The sequence below is a fragment of the Rhagoletis pomonella genome, unplaced genomic scaffold (assembly GCF_013731165.1).
Source record: "Rhagoletis pomonella isolate Grant_MI unplaced genomic scaffold, Rhpom_1.0 Rhpom_scaffold_00005, whole genome shotgun sequence".
Lineage (NCBI taxonomy): Eukaryota > Metazoa > Arthropoda > Insecta > Diptera > Tephritidae > Rhagoletis > Rhagoletis pomonella.
In genome coordinates, this window is record NW_023458559.1 from 66,251,619 (window position 1) to 66,276,848 (window position 25,230).

General features: G+C 35.9%; 1 protein-coding gene across 1 annotated transcript; it reads right to left on the bottom strand.

Moving 5' to 3' along the window:
• Positions 1-1,485: 1,485 nt before the first annotated feature.
• LOC118739378 (venom protease-like) lies at positions 1,486-22,020 on the bottom strand. Its single transcript, XM_036470655.1, has 4 exons — positions 21,853-22,020; positions 18,520-19,137; positions 18,110-18,480; positions 1,486-2,415 (listed from the first exon to the last, which is right to left on the bottom strand). Exons 2-4 carry the CDS (start codon positions 18,628-18,630, stop codon positions 1,644-1,646), a joined length of 1,254 nt encoding a protein of 417 aa, XP_036326548.1. The 5' UTR covers positions 18,631-19,137; positions 21,853-22,020; the 3' UTR covers positions 1,486-1,643.
• Positions 22,021-25,230: the final 3,210 nt, after the last annotated feature.

The following is a 25,230-nucleotide window of genomic DNA, read 5'->3' on the forward strand; positions in this document are numbered from 1 at the left end:
CTCCGAAAGTAGGCATTTATGAGGCCAATAAGAGTCATTTAAGAGCTTCAAAAAGAGTCAAAAATGAGCCGTATATGAGGCCAATAAGAGTCCAATATGACTCATATTGAGGCTCATTTGATGTATGAATTTAAGCTCATATAGGTCGACCTTCGCAGGAAGGGAAACACCCTCATTTCGGACTCTTAAATGAACTCATTATGAGCACAAAGGCTCCGAAATGGGACTCCTTAAAGACTCATTTATGACTCCAAATGTTTGCTGGGTTGAAACAAAAAAAAATTCAAAACACACCAAGCAATCAATATACTCACGACACTATGGACCAAATATAGTAAAACTGCGTTTATAGTTTAGATTTTTTTTATTAGAACTTTGTAGTTTCAACGATATGATAAATTCTAAAAAAATATTTAAAAAATTCAGTGTTATGTAAAATAAAAATTGGTACCAACTGAAAGAGAAAATTCTGTAGGATTAAAAAAAAAATTTTGTTTTTGGGTTCACCGCGGACGAACAGGTATTGAAATGCCCTTTTAATCAATTTTATTTTTTTTTAAGCTAATAAAGTTAGACGGACTATATACTTATATTAGTTCTTAACATATATATATAATTTCATATATAGTTTTTTCAAAATAAATATTGCAAAATTTAAAGGATATTCAAGGATAAAATTCTTAAGGGCATTTTCAATACCTTATGCACCAAAAAATTTTATCTGTTCTTTCTCTACAGAATTTTCTCTTTAATTTGATACCCATACTGTTTTCCTAAGTACATTGCACTAAATGTTTTAAAACATCTTTTTGAATTACTCGTATTATTCAATGTTCAAAGTCTTTTTAAAAAATCCCGACGTCAGCGAGTAAAGCTAAGAATATAGCGAAAACTGGTCAACATAAAGCATTATATTATTGCCACTTTTGCAATTTACAAATCCCGATAATGCCGGGATTCTTGGCAAGAAATGTCCGGGATCCCGGAATCCCGGGATTAACATCCCTAATGTATAACTCACCTATATATTTATAAATAAATATGTACGCGCAATGTACTTGACATGCTAAATTTAAACCGAACAAATATATAAAGAAAAATTTCCCAAAAAAAGATAAAACGACAAGGTCAAACAAATAGAAAACAAATTATGCAAATAGAAGCCAAAAGAAAAAAAGCGCACCTAATTTATAGTTGCCTGTTCTTAGCATGCCACAAATCATTATTGGCGCGTCGATATTTCACGGCAATTAACAGCGGCGTTTTAGGAAAGCGAGTACCCAGTAGAAAATTGTTTATCTCTAAGTATTAATCATAGTTTTTAATAACCAACTTACTTGACTCTCTCTTTCTCAATCATTGCCAACGATTTTTATTACTTTATTATATTAATTCTCGCTACATACATGTTTATTTAATTTAGTGCTGCACATTTCATATAAAAAATGCAAAATTTTATTTAAGAAAAAAATACAAAAATGCTTGGTTTGGACAAACCAAATTAAAAACTTGCAAGATCATATTTACGTATGTTTTTCGAAACCCCCTACTTAAAAAAAGAAAACGATCCGATTAAAATATTTCACATCATTCAGTTCTACTATCATCTTCAACCCTCCAAACCTTCTTCCGTTAACTGCCCATCAATCGTCTTCATCGCAGAAGCAGCCATCTTTCGAATTCTCCATTATCCAGTCCAAGTATTTCGTAACACGCGTATAAACGCCCGGATAGTTGGGTCTAGCGCAACCATTGCCCCACGATACTATACCAATCTGTTCGAAACGCTTATCATCGGGACGCATGCGCACCAGCGGTCCACCCGAATCGCCTTGGCAGGAGTCACGCTCACCCACGCCCGGATAGCCGGCGCACATCATATTCTTAGTAATCATCTTTTGTGTGTAATTCGTTTGCGCTACACAATGTTCGTTATCCAAGACTGGAACTTCTACCTCCTGCAGCAAACAAGACGGTTTGCCATCCTCCTTCAGCGTACCCCAACCGGTCGCCATGCCTTTGGTGCCAATGAACAGATCATTGCGTTCAAAAGCGCGTGGCAAGCAGATTGGTCGTATGAAACTTGTAATGGGCACACGATCATTGAGGCGCAACAAAGCGATATCATTATCGAAATTGGAGAAGCTGAATTTCTGACTGAAGGCGCGTAACACAAAACGTGTTTCGGGTCGTTCCTTGTCATTGCAGCGATCATGTTCACCAAATGTTACTTTTATCATGAACCACATGAAACCTTTGACGCAATGCGCAGCGGTGAGTACGTAGCGATCGTTGATCAGCGTGCCGCCACAGTAGAAGCGATTGAAGTAGCTGAGGCGTGCCATCCATGGGTATTCGCTGACGCCGGCTGTCTGGCCGCCCACGATGCGCGATTCATCGTTGCGCTCGCCGCATCTGAAAGAAGAGGGTAGAGAGAAATGAACGAGATTAGAAAATTGAGCTGCTGAAAATTTAAATCAATCGTTGCAGATATAAAAGTCTAGCTAAAGCTACATATTAGTAATTTATAAGGAACAATTTATCCCAAGGAGCTCCTGAGGCTAACAAGTTAGCCAAATATGAAGCTTAAAGTAAAAGAAGTAATTTTTTTCGTTAGGGATGTTTTCACAATATCCGCCTGCCTTCTGGTATAAATTAATAGGCTTCTCTCGGACAGTTTCAGGTCGTATACCTTCCCAGAAACTCTGTCTTGCCGTAATATACTCATAACGGCCTGTACCCAGTGTTCTTTATGGGACCCCAATTAGGCTCAGTTTTGAAAGACTGCAGCTCATATCCTCTCAGCTCCCAGTTGGTCCTTCTACAAGGCTAATCGGGGCTGCATATTTGGTATCTCTGGATTATAGATTAGACTCTGGTCCAATCATCTCGGTATCACCTCTGATGAAAGGCTGAGTTGGAACAAAATTATTTGTAAAGCCGCTTGCTGGCTAGTAGAGACGATGAGACCATAAAGTAAGCATGATCGTCTGCCCGATTGTTGCTTCAATCTCCATAGGTTGTCCTTGCTCTCGGTCACAGGATCAATGAGAAACTTTTCAGCAACAGCTCCAGAGTCGCTGTTGAAATGGACTCCGCTTAGTATCTCAGAGAGCCAACTCGTTTTATCTCTTATCTCTTATATTTTTTTTTAAATAAATTTTCTTCTATGTATTAGTTTTTATTGTTTCAAAAAGGCGAACAGCATAACGCTAATACCTCCTCGTTAGCAGATCTTTCAATTAGGCTTTCGAAATACAGTAAAGAACTTTCAATATAATTGCCAGTATTGACAATTGTCTTGCGAAAGACTGTGGTGAGTTGAAAGACAGTTGCCAGAATTGCCCAGTTAGTATAGATGGATTGAAAGAGCTTTGCCCGCGTACAAGCTGATGGCCACCACCACTCGACTAGAGTTATTGAAGATGAAAATTTCCCTAATAATTGCACAGCATCTCAAGCCATTTTCTCTAGATGCTTAATTAAAAATTTCTCTCAATTTCTACAAATTTTAAGTGAGCAATCAAAATTCATTTAACAGCACATAAATAACCGATTAAAGAATGTAAAGAAAATTAAATAATTACCGAAAAGCACTTGTTCTACAAAATTAAGTGACTAATAATGCATGTACTTATGTATGTGCGCGGCACGCATCAAAAACAAGCACGACAAGTGTCATATTTATGCCCACAAAGGCATTTATACGCGCACTTAAGTATGAAATCGGCGGCTAAACCTTGCCGGAGGCCAAAAGCCAGAGTAGCTGACGCGTGCTGCTATGTATATGTTTATAGCCTACATTTGAACATAATTTTACAGCAATTACATATCTATGGCATACAGCCATTACATAAGGATGGTCCGAAAATGTATGTGAAAAAGTAAAGTCGGAATTTTTATGCTCTTACCCCCTGGGATTGTTCTATACCGAAAAAATATACACCTATTTTTTTATTTTGAAATAAAATCATATTTAGAGGTCGCCCAAAGTTTTCCTTGTATATTATATGGGGGAAAAAGAATTATTCGTAGAAATGGTATAGAATTCTTAAAAATTCATATTTTTCGATCGGAGAATTCTAGTTCTCTGCAGGAAACTCCCATTAATAATTCGCAATTGTTTATTTAACCATTTTTTCATAGTAACTATAATTTATAAGCTCGCCAAAACCCCGTAAAATGCAATGGGGGGCCCAATAAAAAATATTTAGTATAAAAAAATGGTTAAATAAAAACCCAGATTTTCCCGATCGAAAAATATAGATTTTCGAGATTCTGCGAAAAGTTGTTCCGCCTTCCTCCCCCATATAAAATACATGGAAATCTACTTTACTTTTTTTGGACCCATCCTAAATAATACATACATACGTATAGCTACTTATAGTACGAGTATATTAAAACAAAGAATATGTTTTATATGCATATTTTCGTTAACAACACTTGAGAGATTTTTCAGAATAGGCAGAAAGTGAATTTAAAGTAGTTAAGTTATTCGTGGTTTTCATTACCGTGCATGGAGTTAGTCGATTTTGTAGATAGGTAAGGTTTTTACCGCCGCTTTGTTATTATTGCTGCTGGCATTTTAACTGAAACTACTTTGCGTTTTGCTAAGTACAAACAAGCCAATTAGCGCCCCTTGATTATATGTACATGCAAAGCCAAAATTAACATCAGTGATGACAGGTAATATGACGTTTTCAGGATTCGTAATTCGCTCTCTCATTCGTCATTCGCCATCCAATTACCCTTCGAATTACGTAATTCGCAATACAAAAATTTTAGAGCGAATTACCTCATTTGTAGGTAATTCAGACCGAATTAGCATGCGAATGACGAACGAAACGGCGCTTTCTCCAATATTTATCGGAAATATATCGAAATTTGACAGCCAAAACAAAATAATAAAAAACAAACACGAATTATTGCGAAGGACAACAAGTAGAGCTGCCAAACGAATTACGAATACGTCGTGGAAACAGAGTAATTCACGAATTACTTTGCGAATTACTTAAAGAGTGAGTTACGAATCGTGGAATCGTCGTATAGGTCCCAGATCGGTGCTAACATCACAAAGTAGTTTTTGTGAAAACTAGAGAAACTAGAGTTGATGGAAACTTTATGCTCAATGATTCGTAATCAGCACAAAAGATTTATCGAAAACAGCTTTAACATTTGCCGTACAAAAATTTTTTTCTATTTTTGTTGGGCTGTCTTATCCATTAAAAATTAGCAAAAATTCAGATTTCAGAAAATAATTTGTATCTATACCTCGGTGAATTGCATGCGACTTATCTTTGAGTTGTGCTAAATTATATTCACAATTAAACACAATATGCTGAATATTCTACACGAAACAATGATATTATTGGTTGTTACGAATGACTTTACATAAAACCCCCCTAAAAAGAAATCCTGCGGCCGGCCCTGGTACATACATATGTATGTAGTAGATATGTATTATGTACGTATCGTACCTTCACAACTGATTTTATTTATTTATTTGCAGCTTCTGACTTCAGCTGAGCCAGTACAGAGCGCTGCTAGCTAGTTCTGCAGTTCTTACACTCTTTCTTTGCTTTGCATAAATTAATAACAATTTAACGAGTTTGAAAACTTTTCGAAACAGGTTTAAACTTTAAAGTGATCTTATGGCTTAGCTTCTCAAATGAAAACTACAGATAAATGGAATTATAAAAGAGCAGTCAAATCGGGCACTCTTATGCATTTTGTTAAATGGAAAAAAGTCTGTTGATAAATATTTGACCTTTGTTTAGTTTTGACGTAGAATACGTCTTACGTTTCGATACGGAGGCTATGCTGAGATGTTGTAGTTCTAATTTTTAGAGCTTCACGAAAATGCTTACTGCACGAGAACCGATTTCAAAGAAAAGTGTGGCCTTTCAAAGATAAAATGCCAGACGTATCGACAGATTAATTTTTGTAAGTACAAAACCAATTCGGTTTCTGTCGTAAAAAGAACGGTAAACATTGGGTTATTTTGGGGTCAATATTGCGCCTTTAAAGTGCTCCAGCAGCTTATGATTTACAGATATAACTTTCATTTTCGGGATATAGATTCTTTGGAGCAATGGAAATATTATCGTGTACAGATTTTATAAAAATTTAACAAATATTGAACATTTTCAGGCAAAAAATTTATGAACAAATTTAAAAAATTTTTTTTTATTACCAAAATGCTCGAAAACCACTCGAACGATTTTGTTTCTGTTTTCTTTAGTCAAAAATTCAAGAGTTTTCGTTTCGTTTGGTATATGATAAGTATTGGTTGGCATCTTCTATGTATGTTCATTTGATTCAAATATATTGGTATAAATGATTTCCCATACAAAATCACTTCGTCATCGTTTTGCAAACACGTGCATGCGTTGGAAATGAGGGAAAGCGACAAAAAGTATGTATGTGTGCGTAAAAACATATTCCGGCTTTTGATAAATAGATGGCGCAATATTTACAACATAATCGCAGCATACATACATAAGTACATATCGTCGTCTCAGAAAACGGATGACGAATGTGCAAAATCACGATTTTGGGATTTTGATGCAGATTTACTAAGTTGGACATGCTCTTTCGATTTCTGCAATCCATTTTTTATATCTCCATTAGTTTTTGAGATATTTCGTGCGCATTTTGTCGTATGTTACATAATATTAATGATTGGGTATGCCTTTTGTTGTATGTGCTGAAAATGCGTCACATACGACAAATTTCCATACAAACGTACCTTTTTTTTAATCATAAAACGTTTGTCGTATGTGGCACATACGACAAATTCCCATACAAATGTAATCTTTTTTTAATCATAAAACATTTGTCGTATGTATCGCAAAACTTTGAACTTACGACAATTGGATGGTCTTCTACTATAACGATACAATTAAAATTGAAAATTAAACTAAGTAACTAATTTTAAAATTTTAAATTTTTAAATTTTAGCTTGCACTCAGTCTCCAATGAAATGAAAGAGATAAAAATGTACAAAAGACTGAATTTAAGTATTGTTTTTTGTTTTTATATAAAGAAAACGTATGTTCGTAACATATTTACAGCATAAGAGATGTACAGATTTTTTTTTATTAAATACATGATTATGTTTTTGTTATGTTTTTTCTAATAAGTAATCATTATTTAATAAATATGTCTGTTTTTTTCATCAAATTATACCATCGTCGTTGAAATAGATATTTTACTATTGTCGTATGTTCTGTGGACAAAACAAAGTGGTGAGTAAACGCTACTTACGACAAATGTATACGGAATGAAAAGTAAATTTTCTCATTAACGTTAAGAGATATTAAATGTAAAAATATGGGAAATCAAAACTAATAACACCAACTACGCCTCCTTCAAAAGTTACAAAAATCTGCCGTACAGTTTCGGATTAATTCGACCTTAAACTTCAAAGTCAATTTTCTCAAAACCGTGTTTTGTAACATTCGACATCCGTTTTCTGAGACGACGATATGTTGATTGCAATTAATGTGGATCTGTTTCTATTTTTTAGTAATCTATGTCTATACATAATATTCGTATATTGCTTTATTGTATATTGCTATACATAATATTTGTATATCAATTCTTTTATCGATTTTGCTATCGATGTTGTTATCGCATTGTTATCGATATTTTTATCGGTTTTACTGTCGATATGTTTATCGATTTTGCTATCGATATTATCTACTTTGTAATCGATTTTATTATCGACTTTGTTATCGATTTTGTAATCGACTTTTTAATAGATTTCGTAATTGATTTAGTTATCAACTTTGTTATCGATATTTTTATCGATTTTGCAATCAATTTTGATATCGATATTTTCATCGATTTTTTTATCTACTTATGTTCTTATCGATTTTGCTATCGATATTATCATCGCTTTTGTTATCGATATTTTTTTCTTAGTGTGTGCTTTCGTTTTCGACTTGGATATGCTCTTAACCATACGTTTAAATTTAGCGGTTGTATCGGAGAGCCTGATTTTAAATTTATATAAAATATGCATAGGAAAACTTTTTTATGCCCATTTAAGAAGGTAAATTGTGTTAGAAGTAAAGAAATACATATCTTTGGTGATACTGTAAAACGTTCTATTTCAAATTTTACTTCAGGCGCTTAAATGATCTGTCACCTGTATCTGATCGGTTCTGTTGATCGTTCATCTTGTATTAAGGAAACGGAGACAGTTTTGTAATTATTTTATGAGAGTGTATAACGATTTGCAGATGCATTCCAATGCAGCTAACAGACCATCTAAAGGCCAAGAGTACTAATTGATACAGACCGTCTTGCAGGGTCACCGACGATATGTACATACATACGTTCAATGGCTTGGCTTGGTTTTCACATGACAAAATGTAAGCAACAGACAGCTGAGTAAATTTTAAATTTTATTTATGCATTTTTGTTTTTGTTTTCTCTTCTTCATTGTTCACATTTTCTTGTGTTTAAATGAAAATATTTTTTTGCCTGTTTTTAAAGTACATATATATCACTTTTGGACAAATTTTTATTCAGTCAGAACCTTAAAAATAATTTTAACAAAAAATACTTAGATTTTTGCGCTGCAAATGCAAATCAATAAGTATGTTTTTTACAAAAGTTTTTTTTTTTAAGCAGTATTTAAAAAAACACTAACTTCAGCATCCTAGTATTTAAGAAAGAGCTTTGCACCTCTGGTATAATCATCTTGACTTCGGAAAACTTTCCTTCCGCATAAATCATTTAGTAAAATTCCTGAAGCTAACGTCCATACATGACGAGATATAATTTTGAACCCAACTCATTGTCAGTTCAATATAAAATTTATAAAATAAGTTGATTGGTTTGCACAGAGATTAGAGGACGAGTGTACTCGGGACAACTAGGAGTACAGAAGTCATTCCGCCTACCGGATCAGTGTAGTGTTTTCCAGGACGAACCTGCGGCTATAGAGGAGGCTGCCGAGTGTATAAGGATAGTAGCAATCAGTAGCAATCTATATATGCTCAGACAGTCAGGCGGCTCTAAAAGCTCTGAATTCTGTCACATGTAACTCGGAAACTGTATTCAAGTGCTGCAGATAACTTAGCGTGATGGCTGACCAGTTCAATCTTCACCTGGTTTGGATGGCGAGACGCAGAGGTATAACAGGCAGTGAGATGGCGGACGAGCTTGTAAACAAGGGCATTTCTCTTCCACTTTCGCCAGCTTGGGGCAGGATTTGGACGGCGCTCGCTACCTGCAAGCTCAACATACAAACATTTTTCTTCTCAGAAACAAGCACAAAGTGAATGCAACTAGGAACTTGCAACATGACAAAACTCGTGTGGCCAAAATGAGACCAAAAGATCATGGGAGCTTCTTAAATATGTTGTGCAGGGAAAGATCGGCTTTGCTATGGGGCTGTTGACTGTCCATATCGCCCTAGGAAGGCTCGCGGGGAAACTCAAGGTGCGGGCGAACAGGAACTGACGCAAATGGCAAACTGGGTTCCGAGGTGCTGGAACTTTTGGGAGAACATACATTTTGTCACGGAACCGAGTAAAAGCTCTCTCTGGCCCACATCGCTCCAAATTCATAAAAAATATGCGCACATATAACATCTAAATCAATTACGACCAAAACATATCCCACGGTATGAGCTTTTTAAAGTTGCCCAAAGTTTATATATACCTGGACTTAAGGAAAAGCTTTATCTGGTGTGCGCCTCCTGCAAAGAATCAGTGTTGCCAACTTTTGATTTTCAAGAGCACCAAAAACTTGGAAAACAAGCGTTTTACCACACTAAAAGCACCAAATGGTTTTGAATCAATTGATGCTTTTTTCATAACAGTTTGTATGTATTTAACAAAATCAAAAAATTAACAATATTTACAAGAATGCATACATAAATCAATAAACAAAACTTTTTCGCTCATAACGATTGAAAAGCCACATGCTATAATGACTCATGCTTACGACGTAATACCGAAGTACTGCACATTAAAACTGATAAAAAAAAATTTTGTTTTCATTATATAACCTCAAATATTGCCAAAAACTGTGATTTTGGCACTTTGAGGTTAGGATATCTCAAAATTCTAGTGCTAGAGTAATTGTGCGGCCAGATTTGGGTTCAGCACCAAGAAACGATGTGTTTTACTCAGGTGGTACAAAAATAAAAATTTTTTACAAATAATTAGAAAAGAAAAAAAGAAATACTTAACTTACTCGCATATCCACTAGCATTTTCAACGCGAATAGAGTTGAACAAGGTGAATTTGCAAGTTCAGCTTTTTATCAATCATGGTCGTATTTAAGTGCACCACAGCTTTAAATATTTAAAATTTTTTTCAGGTTTTAACTATAACGGAGTAATTTTAGTTCAGAAAAAAGCACTAAAAAGGCACTAGGCACAAAATAATTTTTTTCGGCGTTTTAATTTTCAAAAAGGACTAAATCTAGTGCCTAAATCACCAAGTTGGCAACTATGATAAAAATATTTGAAAGCCTTCCCACGCGAAGGCGAGACAGATTTAAGGCATATATTTCATAACGCTTTCATATACTGAGTTTACCACAGTGATGTTCAAAACAGCGCCCGCGCTCTGTAGATTGGTACACTGGTTTACCAGCAGTGATCGGACTTCTACCACATTGTAGTAGATCTGCCACTTTTTTGAGCATCTACCACATCTACCACACAAGGTCTGAAATCTCACCACATATTCGCGTTTTTGAGTAGTTTTATTTTTGCTCGACATAATTTTCTTAGTTTTATGAGCAAAAATTGCCCAACATTATCAACAAAGCCGAATGAGAGGATAAAATAAGTGTAAAATAGAAAATTTTCTCAATGATGATTTTTTCGACAGGACACGTGGTTTTATTGTGTTAAATTGCAAAATATGTGATTTATAAAAAGAATTAAGTCCCATATAGCGGTTTCTGGAACGTGCCACATTTGTTCGGTACATCGTGATGTGATAAAAGCTGGCAGCACACCGCAAGGTTGCAGAAATCTTTCAAAATATGTTCCAAAAATATCTTGATATGGAAGGAACTGCTTTATACTGTCAAGGAAAAAAAATGCCAAAACTCAACGCAATTTTTAGCAATTTCAATCTTGCACGTTATTGTACTAAAATTAACTTTTTTTAGATTCTAATTAAAAGGTTTGCAATTTAGGTGAAACCTTACAGAGCTTTTTTAATTTTTGTACAAAGTTTGATCCAAAACCTGAGATCTACCACATTTTTTTAAAATCTACCATACGTTTTTCCAGATTCTACCACACAAATATTTTTGATTTGATTTATGATTTTTTTTCGCTCGAAGATAATAATTATTATTGAGTTTTATTTTTGCACTTACGAATAAGTAATGATCATTCGAAAAACTCAAAAGCTATACCAGCGTGATTTCCGACGTATCCTTTTCAGAGGTAGCGACACCCTTAATAAAAGGAATAAGTCCCAAAATTTTCAGGTCAAAATTTCAGAATATTACGCCTTTGTGGCCTATTACATTTTATAAATAATCATTATTTTTAAGTGAAAAAATAAAACTCCGTAATAATTATTATCTCTAAGCTAAAAAATAAAAATCATAAAATAATCATTGTTATTGAGCGAAAAAATAAGACTCAATCATGAATATTATTTTTAAGCAAAAAAATAAAAATCATAAAATAATAATTAAATGCTAATTTAAATTATTTTACTTTTATTGACATTAAGCTATCTTATTGAAATTTTTTCAAGCTAATTTTCAAATAAGCTAGTGTAAAATATTTTTTCTCGCTGCCTGGTATAATTTCACCATGGCTATGTACTTAATTTTCCATATTTATACGGATACTGCTACATAAAAGTAAAAACAAAGATGAATATAAAGAAAAAGATGAGGATGAGGATACCGATAAAAGTATAGATAAAGATAGAAGAAGAAAGATTAAAATAGAGGTATTGTAGAGAAACGGATATAGATAGAGACACAGAGACTCATTCTGGGAACTAGTTTGGGATTTTAGAAATTTTCAGGATTCTCGGGACTCGTCGATGTAATAATCGATATTTTTATCGTTTTTGTTATCGTTTATTTATCAGTTTGGCTATTGATCATTTATCGATTTGGTTATCGGTTTTGTTATTGACATCTTTATGGATTTTCTAGTCGATTTCTGTTATCGATTATTTATCGATTTTGCTATTGATTTCTTATCGATTTTGTTATAGATATCTTTATCGATTTTGTTATCGATATTTTTATCAATATTTTTATCGATTCGATTATCTTCGAGTTTTGTTATCGATTATTTATCGACTTTGTTATCGGTTTTGTCATCGATAGTTTAATCGGTTTTGTTATCGATTTTCTAATAGATTTTGTTATTGATAGTACTGATGAATACTATGATGATAGTACTGGTGAATAGTTTCCGACAGAAGAAACCTCCGCCGACCCTGTCTCTAAGTTTTGATCCGTCCGTGAAGAAGTTTACCGCTCCCATCTTCGAATAACCCCGCCCTACCTAGTCTCTTGAGAGAATAACGAGGAACTTCTGGGAGCTATTTCAGAGGCATTGTAATCTATGTGTTCAGGACGAAGTCAAAGCGCTCCAGAACTCCAGAGCGTTACCACCCCTGAGCCTAATATTTAGCAGTTCGTGCTGGGATAATTCTGTCTGTAATATCCGCAGGCGCTGTGTTCAACATGACGTTAAGCGCCAGTGTAGGTGTGGTTCCTAATGCTCCGATTGGGGCGATCCGCTGTAAACGCTCCAGTTGTTTTACAAGTTTAGCCTTTTCTAGTGAGTTCCAACAGACAAGGGCTTAAATCTGGTATTATAGAGCTAATGAATTATTTTAGGCGAGATACCTTGTATTTTATATGTATATATGTAGCTCCCCTACAGCAGTACAAGGCAACCGGCGCCTTTTTTACCCTTTCGTCAATGTAAGGCTTCCACGATACCTTACTATCCAGGATCAAGCCTAAGTACTTGACTCATAATCAAGTATAAAATACTCAAACAATACAATACGCATATGTACATAAATCACGTCAAAAAGAGCTAAATGCGAGAGCAACAACAAAAACAGTAAAGCAAACTACAATTTCAATTGCTTACGCGATACTCCAACAGATTGAAAATATTCATAAATCGAAGTAAGCGCTGCAATCGATTATGGTTAAAAGAATTGGAACTAGAAGACGCTGCGTCAGCAAAAAAAAAACACAATAAAGATTCTTGTAAGAGTATGTACAAAACAACTGCATTGTTTACTTGTATTGTTGAAACATTCAAGCGTAAATAAAAACGCTAAAGCGACATGCGTGCGTTGCAAGTAACTTTGGTGACGTGCTGTCAATAAAAGAAAGAATATGGCACAGCCTGGAGGCACCTACATGCAACTTGCAGCATAAAGCGTGTCCGTCGCTTTAAGTGCCACTTACGCAACATTGCACAATGTACTCGGAATGCACCCCGCGGCTATTTGTGCAGAAAAAGCACAAAGCTTCACTTATTGTTCCTAACAGCGGAGACTATTTGCTTAGCCGATTGTCATTCTAATGCAATTGTATGCGCTTTTTCTTCGGCGCCGACGAGCACAAGTAGGAAGTAGAAATTTAGCTCAGCATGGCGAACGTGAGTTGGAAAAATTAGTTTTTATCTCGGCACATGTTGTGTAAATATTGTACAGCACATAAACTGCTCTTTTCAGCCGACAAACATATGTAGCACAGCCAAGCAAAAATGCAACTGTGCGACGGTGAAACTGCAAAAACATAAAGAATTTCAGGAAGTATTTCTATAGTATGCTATAAATTCTTTAGTTGTTTACGCATGTCATAAAATGTGAGCCAAGATGTTTCAGAAATGTCCAGGAACATCGTTCATTTGATGACATTAGCTAGCTGGCGTAGTAAAGCGTAGGGCCGTGTGCGCTACCACTAGGGTTGCCAACATTTTCTAAGAAATTTATAGTACACTTCAAATACATATGTGATCTGTGTCTACGAAAAGGGAGCTTACGTGCGAAAACTAGTTTTCTGTGAAAAAGCTGTTAAAAGTAAGCAACTCGTTTCGTCAGTTTCTCATTATCTCGTTAATTGTTCTCCGCGCCGGACGTCCAGTAAGTGTTGTTGTTGGTCCAGTAAGTGTTGTTGTTGGTCCAGTAAGTGTTGTTGTTGATCGGAATATTATTATAGTTCATCGTGTAAATAAATTATATTTTGTCGTATTTTTACTCTTCTTTATCTACATTTTTAGTACACTTCTAAGCAAGTTACGATTTTCTGCTTTTCACCACGTGAAAAAGCATCTCATCTTCCATCCGAATCAACCAAAAAGTGAAAATCGGTTTTTTGACACCTAAGCCCCCTTTCCGTAGACCAGGTCACATATAGTATTTTTTTTTTTTAAGAAAAATTAAAATTGCTTTTTAAGTGTAAATCTTTTTTCTTTCTTATGCATTTCCTCTATAAAAAATATATTTCTTTTAAAGTATCATATGCTTTATCGCTATCAATAGTTAAATTAATATAAATCAAAAGTTAATTTTTTATTAGTGAGATATTGGTTTTATTTCTCTCATCTCACCATTTCAAAATCTTAACAGAAAAAACTCTCTGTGAATGCCGAAGTTGCAGGAATAGAGAGCATAAGCGAAATAATTTTAAGTAAATTTGGTAAATCTTTCTAAGTTTTTTAAAAAAGTTGCCATTTTCTATAGGTGGACTCTTTGTTTTACAGTATATTTATTTTAATATTGATATTTCAGTATAAATGTCATCCATTTCTTTCTTACAGATGACTGAAATATATATATATATTTATAATTGCAAAAATATAGTATTTTTGCATACTATATTTTTTCCAACAGTATATAGTACGCAGACACAAAAAATAGTATAATACTATATATTATAGTAAGGTTGGCAACCCTAGTTACCACCCACCCGGTATGGCCAGAAAATTGTGAAAAATTGAATTCTATGAACAATTGAGAGAAGTCGGAGATCCTTATAATATTTTCGGCGGCATACTGCCGATCTGCTATGACTCTCGAGACAAAGTGGTGTTTCCAGAGTCTACTTGACTACTAAAAAAATTATAAGAAATTCGAAACTTTCAGAATATTGCGTTCTCTTAAGTCTACGAAACTTGCAGAGGTCCTCAAAAATACATAAACGAATCTGGCGAACACAGCACATTATTTCAAATATACTCTTTAGAATCAGTTCTTCGTTTATATCGATTACAAAAGGGATAGGTAAAGGCAAAAAATCCATGTCTGAAGTCCTGCACCATCTAAAAAAGGCTCAGTGGAAACAATAGCTAAAGTACTCACAGTGTTAGAATGCCAGGAAATATACTTCACCTAATATAACCTAATTTTGCGACAATATTCTGCCTCAGCAAGGCAAGGCAGAGCAACTATACAATATAAACTTCTTTACCTGTCTATTCTCCCATGCGCTAGATAGCGGAAACCCAGTCCAAGCAGGATAGCTTAAATTTTCATTAATGCGATGGGAATAAATCTTGTTTATATTTATAATACTTTATATACATACAATCTATGTGTATGTATGTATGTACATTAGGGTAGTCCTTAAATGTAGAAAGCAAATTTTCACTTTCATAAGCCTCATCCCCTACGTCGATGCTACTCAGCGGCGGATAGAGGGGAGGGGCGATCGACCTACCCCCAGAGCTCGAAAAAGTAAAATTTCGGTTAAAATATATGACCCCAAACTAGAACTTTCAAAACAGTCATGTCAGTCATTTCATACGAAGCATTTTCGACGGTTTTTATTGATAACTTCGAAAGACTTTAAACTCGCACTTTGCACTGCATACTCAAATATGGAAATTTTTACGAGAATTCTTGCCATTATGTGAGTGTCGTAAAGCACTAAAGCATAAGCACTATATCGATGGCTGAGTGAAAGATCGACCTATCTCGGCAGCCAGTCCGTAAGCTCCCTATTTCAGAGCACTTTCAAGAATGCCCTATTTCAGAATTTTATTGAAAAACTCCCTCTCTCAGAATTCGGCTAAAAAACGCCCTATCCCAAACAAAAATACATTGAAAATATGCTGAGATAGGACGTTTTTGAATCATATCCTAAAATATGGCGTTCTTCAACCAAATTCTGAGATAGGGTCTGGCTGCCGAGTTATTGAGAAGAAGCTGAAATCTGCCCTCTGTGCGACACGCCTTAACCGTCTCCAATCGGGACCAAAATTTATATGTGATATCTGTGAACTTTGTATTGAAAGGGTGAGACTGAAAAAAAATCATTCATTCGATTTTAAGGACCACCCTACTGTACAAATGTAATTAAAAAAATTCTTGGCAGACATCATTAAGAAACTGAACTGTGCAAGAAATAACTTCCTTTGAACAAACAAGTAGAATGTGTTTACTTAATAAATAAATAACTAAGTATATGTGCATATATTTGTATTGGCATTTTAAGTCGAGTATTGACGTTCGGACGAGTGCTAAACAGTTATATTGCGTGTGCAACAGTACGCTGCACTCAAAGATGACAAAGATGACGAAGCTGTTTTTGTGCTTGCTGGCGGTGAGGATGATGATGACGATGATGAGGATAAGATCATGGTGATGACGATATAAAAATATGCAACACCATTGAATAAAATTGCAAATACACACAAATCCAGACTTCCTGTAAGCCAACACGCAATGCACACCGAAGAGCAGCATGACTTGCCACTTTAGTGGGGCTAAGGAGATAAGTCGATTTGTGGCAGATACTAACAACGAGTATGTTTGCAAACATGTGCGCATAAATATTATCTACTACTTATAGGGTGATGCAGATCTTTGACAGCAATTATTTGTGATATGTTGATATTTTGTTCCAGACAATTGGTACCTACAGGCTGTGGAAAACTTAGTCATGCAGCGATACTCAGTTCCACAAGGAGTAAAAGTGACCCAACGAGTAAAAGTGATCGACCTTCTCTTGATTCCAGTCACTGGGCTTTTGAATTTAGTGCGAGGTTTGTGGTGAACCCAGGGCGTCCACAGGATATAGTCAGTGGGCAGCGCTTTAATTTTAGACGGTAATGCGCCTGGGATGTAACCCGGCCCGAACGGGCTTTCCTTCCAGAACCCCAGGGCACGCAGTCTGATGGTGCTGTTAGCAGCTGCATATAGAGAAATCGTGCCCTTCCTTGGCCGTAGGAAATTGACCCGATACCAGCATCGCTACATCGTCGGCGGAAGCCACCGCCTCAATTCTCTGAGAGTCTAGCTTTACCAGTAGTTTGTTCAAGATCATGAGACGGTGATAGCACTCCTCCCTGTAGGGGTTTGGCGTGTATTGCTCCATTCCTTAGCAGAGACACTATCCATGTCTGGACGCAGTAATCGATCCCTATTTCCATAAGTGTCTGATGATGTTTATAATAAAGCGAACTCTCAATTGTACGTACCACTTCATGTAGGGCAGTCTCCGTTGACTTCCTTTTCAAGTTGAGAGTTTGATAAATGGGACGTTTTGTCCTAAAGGTACAGATCCAGTATCCTCTCAAACGTCTTGAATACAAAGGACATGCGGGTTATTGGTCGGAAATACTTCGCATTCTCATGACCCCGTTTCCCTGCTTTAGGAATAAAAATTGCTTCAATCTTCCTACAGCTTAACGGAACGTGGTTCAGTATTAGCTACCCCCTAAATATTGCTTCTAGGACTGGAATTACCATCTCAGAAACTTCCTGAAGCATGACTGGTAATATTCCATCCATAACCGGTGATTTAAAGGGTGGAAACTGTAGCTACTGCAAAAAAAACTATGCACAGACAAAGAGTCATTGTTTTGTGTAGTTTTTGGGCTGGCAGAGTCATTGGATCGTTCTTCTTCGAAAATGATATCGGTAATGGCGTTACGGTGAACGGACGTTATGGCGACTTGATAAACTTGATAAACAAATTTTTATGGCCTGATTTACTGAGACCACAAGACGTTGCCTCTTGCCACACAATGGACCAATGGCCCAATTGCTAACATATTCGGTCTTATTGAATCACCCTATACATGACTTCGTTTATTTATGTTAATAGACATACATACAAATGTACATACCTGCAATTGCACGTTGTCGTCGTTGTGTCATGCGCCGTCGCCTGTGCGTTGTTCCGATTAAAGATGCCAAACCAATTTCTGATGGGATTGAGTTTAGCGCTGGGAAGTGCGACAGGTTTGGCAACGTCCACACGCTGTTGTCGTTGCTGTTGGTTTTGTTGCTGCTGCTGCTGTTGCTTCATCTGATGGTGATGCTGATGAGTTGCCGTTGCCGTTGCTGACACATGCACCTTTTTGTATGTTGATTGCGGCAAGTGTTGTGTGTAGGCATGATATTTTCCCGGAATTACGATGGATGAGACGACAGTGGGCGCGCCCGCTGTTACAACATCAGCGAATATTGATGCTTTGCCTTTTTTTGCTGTTATTGACTCCGCTCCCGTTTTTGCTGCTGCTGTGTCTATTGCTACCTTTGTAGCATTTGTTGTCGTTGCTGTTTTTGTTGGCGTAACGCTCAACAGTAGGCAGGAAATTATTATTAGAATAAATTGCAACTGACGTAAGTGGAACATTTTTAACATTTTGTTATGTGCAACATGCGATATTGCTGCAAATAAAGAGGGAATCACACACAAGCGGGCGCACTCACACACGCACGCACGCGCACGCAGTGGCACGTTGAGCTATTTATTAATGATTATGCAATTAGAAGTGTTTAGTTGCGTTTAAATGCACAAAATTTGTACTGTGTGTTGTTGTCAGTGCAGTTGCAGCAGCTGCTCTTGATAGCTTTGCTTGTTGCGATTGATGTTGCAATATTAATTGTTTGTTGTGGTTGTTGTTGTTGTTGCTGCGAATGTGACTTTATTAACAACTACAGGTTCAAGTTTCTTTATATTTTATTCGATTTTTATTTTTTTGTGTGTTGCTTTTATATTGCAATCAAAACGGTGCTCTTGATTGCACTACCGTTCTGCTTCTGTTGAATGCCACTAATTGTGGCAAGACATGCGATTAACTGTTGATTTGGATGCACTTCACGGCACTCAGAGTGCTTTGTTCACGATGCAGTTGTCTTCTTACTGATTCTGATTTATATAGTAAATTTAATTTTTTTTTTAATTATTAATTTTTTTATGCAACCTTTAATCAAATTTTAATTTTATCCTCAAGTTGATGGCTGCAGAGATGAGATTTTAATTTTACGGTTCCTTAATTGCACTAATATTTACACGCCATAAAATATACATATTCGCGAAAGTTGGGACCAAAAACAGTAAATTTGCATTTTTAGTTTTACTCTCTTACGTCAGCATATTTTATTTATATTAAAAACAATCAGTAAGATGTATGTAGAATAACAATATGAGTATCAAAAAATAAATAAAATAAAATTGTTAGGGAAGAATGGGTATTGAAAATGTCCTTTTAAAATTTTATCCTTGAATATCCTTCAGAATTGGCAATACATATATATATTATGAAAAAATTTATATGCGAAGGCAAAATATACACATGACCCAGAATTTTGCCCTTCCAACTTTATTTGCTTAAAAACTAAAATTAAATAAAACCCAATTTTCAAATAATTTTTTGAATTAATCATATCTTTGATATTTCAAAGTCTGTTAAAAAATATCCTGACGCCAGAGATAATAACTAAAAACGCAGTTTTTTGTTGTTAAGTAGATACAAAAAATTATTTTGAATAACATTTTTTCGATTTTTTTTTTAATATACCCTTCTATTCTAACAGAGTCACAAAACTTAGCTCACACTTTTGTGATTTCTAGTGCTTCGCAAAATGTGCAACAAAAACTAGATTTTAAGTGCTATAAAAATACTCAAAAACTTAAATATTTTTGTTTTAGCGGCATATTTTTCGCCGCAGCAAATTTTGAGGCGCAGTAGAAGGGTTTGTGACTTTGTTAGAATACGGCTTATATTTTTACAAGCTTTTATTTAATTTGCTGTGTAGCATGTATATATTTATGTATGTTTGTTAGGGGCAAATCTTGCAATAAATTTTTGATCAACTTCCCGATGGCCTAGAGACTTGAAACTTCACAGTTGGCTCAGAACTCGATGACAATCACAATACTAAAGATGAGTTAATCCGATAGGTGGCGCAGGAGTCAAGATATTTCCAAATCCCGTATTTATAGTCCGATTTGGTTCTTGTTAGAAAGTATATTAACTACATGGAATAAGTCCACTAAAAATTTTGCCGATAGGTGGCGCACGAATCGATATATTTGGTAAACCAGTACTTATTGTCACATTTCGTTCATATTTAGAAAGCTTGCTTTAAGAATATTTGTTTTTACAATTAACTTATTTATTTTTTGTTTCCAATATTTTTAGGAGAAAAAAAATTTAACGTAGATAATAAAGACATCCATGGAAGCTTCAAAATTAAAAAAAAAAAATTAGGGGTTTCTACCGGGTTGTAAAAAAAATATATTTTTTTAAATAAAAAATTAAAATTTTTTACTTGAAATCTGATAAATTTCACATATTATTGAACCTTATTCACATAAAGTCATAAACTGGCTGGAACATGGGAAATCCAAGAACTATTCTTGCAGTTTGTTGTTTGCAACGTCAAAATAGGCGAAGCTATCGCTGAGCTTATCTGTAGCACTCTACAAATGCACAACATTCCACTGGCTGACTTTAGTGGGCAAGGATATGACAATGAAAGTAATATAAGCGACCATTACAAAGTAGCACAGAGTCGTATCCTGAGAGATAACTCACTGGAATCATTCGCACCTTGTGCTCGTCATAGTTTAAATCTACTTATCGATGGTCCTCTGAAATAACGACACAATTCAAAATTCCAAAAAATAAAAACCCTTAGTACCGTTAAGTGGCTCGTGTCTCTAGCCCTTGTCTAATCCATGTCCAATCCTTACAAAAGTAAGTAATAAGCACCGGGGCCTGGCACGGATCCCGATGGCCCTGGTAATCAGTAAATACATGTCACGTGGAATGTCTCATGAAACTTTTATGATTCATTTAGCAGATAGATAGCCTGTGGTACAATTCCCAGTGCTACTCTTAAAAGTATGCATTCGGCTATCTTTCTTCAACTGCAATTATGTGCTCATGATTAATTTGCTCGTCTTAAATATTCATTATCTCTTCTTTGTTAAGCCATTAACATCAATTCAGCCAGTAAATACACCATCTTCACCGTTAGAACTTCATGTTTACCCTCAGGTATTAGGCACTCCTCGTTAGCACACTGTTGTTACTATTGAAACTACCTTTGTTACCAAACAAAGCCATTTATAGATTATGGCTTTACTGTGTATTATGTGTCATAAATCACACGTTGCAACGCACTTACTAACTAAGCGACTAAACGACGACGCGGCAGTAACGCATACATACCTACACCCTAAGTATGTAGAAGGTTTCTAATATTTTCCGAGTACCAAAACTAAAAATTTGAATTTTCATTAACCCCATTTTACTAAGCGAGAAAAAAATATCGAAAAACTTAGTCTCAAATTTGGGACAGATAGACCAAAGAGATAAAAGTAAATCATATTTAGTTATAGTTGAATGCACACAAAAATTGTTTTATTGTTGTTTTAGAATTAGATAACTTTCTGTTCTACTTTCGTACATTTTTTGTACTTTTAAAACTTGTTCCAGGAGTTCCGTAGTTTACTGTTTTTTTTTTCTTTTTTAATATTTAAAATCCCAAAACAGTTTTAAATTTGTAAGCCACGCACACTTCTGAAAGTGTCTCAGCTGCGTGTAACATTTACTCATTTGACGTAACAAATCACCTTTTTATTTTAATCACGTCTTCTTTAAAAATCGCATTCAAAATACGCACTCCCTTTTACCGCACGCCGCGCTTGTGGTTCAAGTCGCGCAAACTCAGTTGTCACTTGGCTGCGTTTTGTTTTTTTTTAGTTTCTGTTTTAAATTTTTGTTTGAGCTTCAGCTGCTATCACCGGCACAACATTTCGCGCGAAAGTCTTAAAAGATACTGAATGTGGGGTTTGGTGTTCGATAGCGCCGTAGCCATGGCCGTGGCCGCGGTCGCGCGCGCTGTCAATGTCTGCATACAATGTTGTTGCTGCCACTGTCGCTCTGTTTGGCGCTGATGTTTGCAATGGCGATGACGATGACGACAACGATGGTGATGCCGCTGTTGGCAGCGACGATCGCCTAACCCGCACGCATTGTTTTGTAATTGATGTTCAAACCAAAGGACTGCTTAGAGGCATGCGTCGCCGGCTAGCCATCTAACTAGCCGCCTCATCAACCCACAGCGCACTTCTATTCGCCACCGCCCTTGCGTTTCCCACATAGGAATTCGGCACTTGCTTCACGTACGATCGGGCCAGTTGCCTTGGCCGTGGCTCTGAATTTTATCCTCACCTTCATCTTCGTCATCATCGTCATGATCATTATCTTCATTATGAATATTGTCCACCTTCAATTTCGCTTCGTGATACTTCGGACAAGCGCGCTAATGCCTTCCCTTCTGTTGCCCATCAGCAGCAAGAACACTCCATACACATGCGCACAATAAGCCAATGCTTTGAAGAAAGTCTCTGTGGATTGTTGTGGGGGGGGGGGGCTCTTTCTTTGTTGCGCGTTCTTTTCATCGTTCTTTCATTTGATCGTTCACTTAGCTACTTGGTTAGTCATGCAGTTCGCTTGGTGAATTAGTCGGTCAGCGACTGCTTTTAGTCAAGTTTACTTAGTTAGCCAGTGGCTTGTTTTGCTTTGTTAGTATTGCTGCTTTACATTGTTGTTACTCAGCGCTTGTTATTTTTGACCTGCTGTTCCTCTTGTAGTTCATATGAATATGAATGCATGTCTGTATACATATATGTACTTAAGTGGCTATGCAACATTTCTCGTATTGGCGTTCTGAATGAGTGGCTAGTAAATCGAGGCAAATGGTCAGTTTATGCTAATACGTTTTACGCTCTGCTGGTGTTATTGGAGCTGACAAACTAATATTCTAATACACTAAGAAAAACTAGAAGTTGAAATCAGTAGCAATGCTGACCAACCAAAAAAATATTATCTATTAAATCAAAATAGGTTTGCTTGGCCTTAGGCATTCAAATGCCGAATAGCTCAAAACCAGTGCCCAATGTTTAGGCGATAGACGACTTCTCTGCGTGCTCTCTCAGTCTTCTTAAGCTTTTAATACCAAATTTACAACGTTAGAGCGCCCCACAGAGTCTCTATGCAGCCCAGCCTTCTGATTGTGTCTACCTTTACAGGCTATTAAAGAGTTGGCATCAATATTTCTCAGTTAAAACGGCATCTTTGGGAATCAATGTCGCACTGGATATCGGCTAAAATTTGATCCCTATGCCTATTCACAAACTTCTATTGTTTGAGCCTGAGAAGCTCGCTTTTAATAAATTTGAATTCGTCTTCATGAAACAATCGTATTTGGCGGCGTGGAATAGTACACCCACACCATAACCAATTGCTTAGGAAAAAAGCTACCCTTTATAAGGAACTTAGTTGCAAAAAAACGTAAATAATGAAAACGCTGGCAGCACACCAGATCTCCAGAAATTAAATTTAAACTGAATTTAACAATCGGTTCCTGGTCTGTCTCACGGCTGATAAAAGCACAGATTGGTCCTTGTGGAAGGCGGCTAAAGATTTCAATAGACTATGCAACACATTGCTCCCGTTAACGTTACTGAAAGGCAGTGGACCAAAACAAGTTACCAAAAAGCAACACTGTTTGCTGAGCAACTGGAAAAGACCTTTAGCCCTAATAAAGGCTTCGATGAAATAGAAGTAACTGGATGCTGGCCTGAATGCGATATCAATATTAGTCCATTTACACCGGAAGAAGTTGGCAAACAGATAAACAAAATGAAGTTAAAAAGTCTCCTGGATTTGACTTAATAACGGCCCAAGTTCTTCGCAAATTACCAACAAACTGCATAGTTCATTTGACCAGCTTGCTAAATAAATGCTTTAGCTTGAAGCGAGTACGTATGTATTGAAAATTCGCGCAAGTTACTATGGTACCCAAGCCTGACAAATCACCCAACGAAGTGTCCTCATATAAGCCCATATCCCTACTACCGGTAATGTCGAAGCTATTCGAAAAGTTACTTTTAACTCGTCCTTTAATACCAATTTTCCATGATAACGATAAGTGCATTTAAGTATTTCAACCAGTGCTGTATTTTTGTATTTGAATCCAATAGATTCATGCCAATAGCACACAACTTTGATGACAAAGCTTTTTTTGGACATTTAAAATTTTCAAACAACTAAATTTCTCGTGATCGCCAGATGGGGCCCCGCGCAACAAAGCCGTCAGCCCATACTTTAATCCGGCCCAAATTTACCCACAGGCAAGCATGAGAAATTGAATTTTTACAACTGCAGCTTTTATTCGTTCATTTATGTGCGTGCATTCCCCAAAAAAAAACAGTAAGTATGTACGTAGTTTTCGAATAAAAGCAAAAACTGTTGCATTCTTACTGCTCCCCAAAATATGAGTGAAATTTCGCCAACTGGTTTTGATCTTGAGATTGCCCCACTTACGTGCATTTCTACATTTATATGCATGTGTGTATGTGCGCATGCTTGCACATATGGCTGTTATATTAAAAAGTGCATGCAAATTCATACATTTGGTTTGAGGCCTTTGCGCAAAAATTTCAACTCAACATACCTGAAAATATATTCAAAAGTGCACTACTACATCTTCAAACATATTTTTGTACATTAGGGTACATCACTCTCTTTACAAAAAAATTCTGTACTGTTTTTCCATCGGAATTATAAAATATATCTACATATATTTTAGGACCTCCACCAAAATATTTCGGAAAAGTGTTAAATTTTACGTGAGCTAGACCCATTTGAAAAAAATCCAAAAATCAAGTTTAAAAAAAAAATAGTTTTTAACAATATTTTGTCTGAAAAGATGACAGAAGAGTTTAAGCTTAAAAGGTTTAATTACATTTTTTTTTTTTTTAATTTTATTACCGGAATCAATATAATGCAATTTTTTGAAGCATTTTCAAATCAATCTAGCTCAGTAGATCTTAATATTTTTCCAAAATATTTTGGGGGAAGTTTTCATATATAACAAAATTTCATAATTTCAGTGTTAAAACCACATGGTTTTTTGGTGATGCACCCTAAAGTACAAAAGTGTC

Coding starts and splice junctions, on each gene's coding strand:
- LOC118739378 (XM_036470655.1), bottom strand. CDS start 18,630: ATGTTAAAAATGTTCCACTTACGTCAGTTGCAATTTATTCTAATAATA. Junction 18,481..18,519: donor CGACAACAAATGCTACAAAG/GTAGCAATAGAC, acceptor ACGGGAGCGGAG/TCAATAACAGCAAAAAAAGG. Junction 2,416..18,109: donor ACGACAACGTGCAATTGCAG/GTATGTACATTT, acceptor CTCTTCTTTCAG/ATGCGGCGAGCGCAACGATG.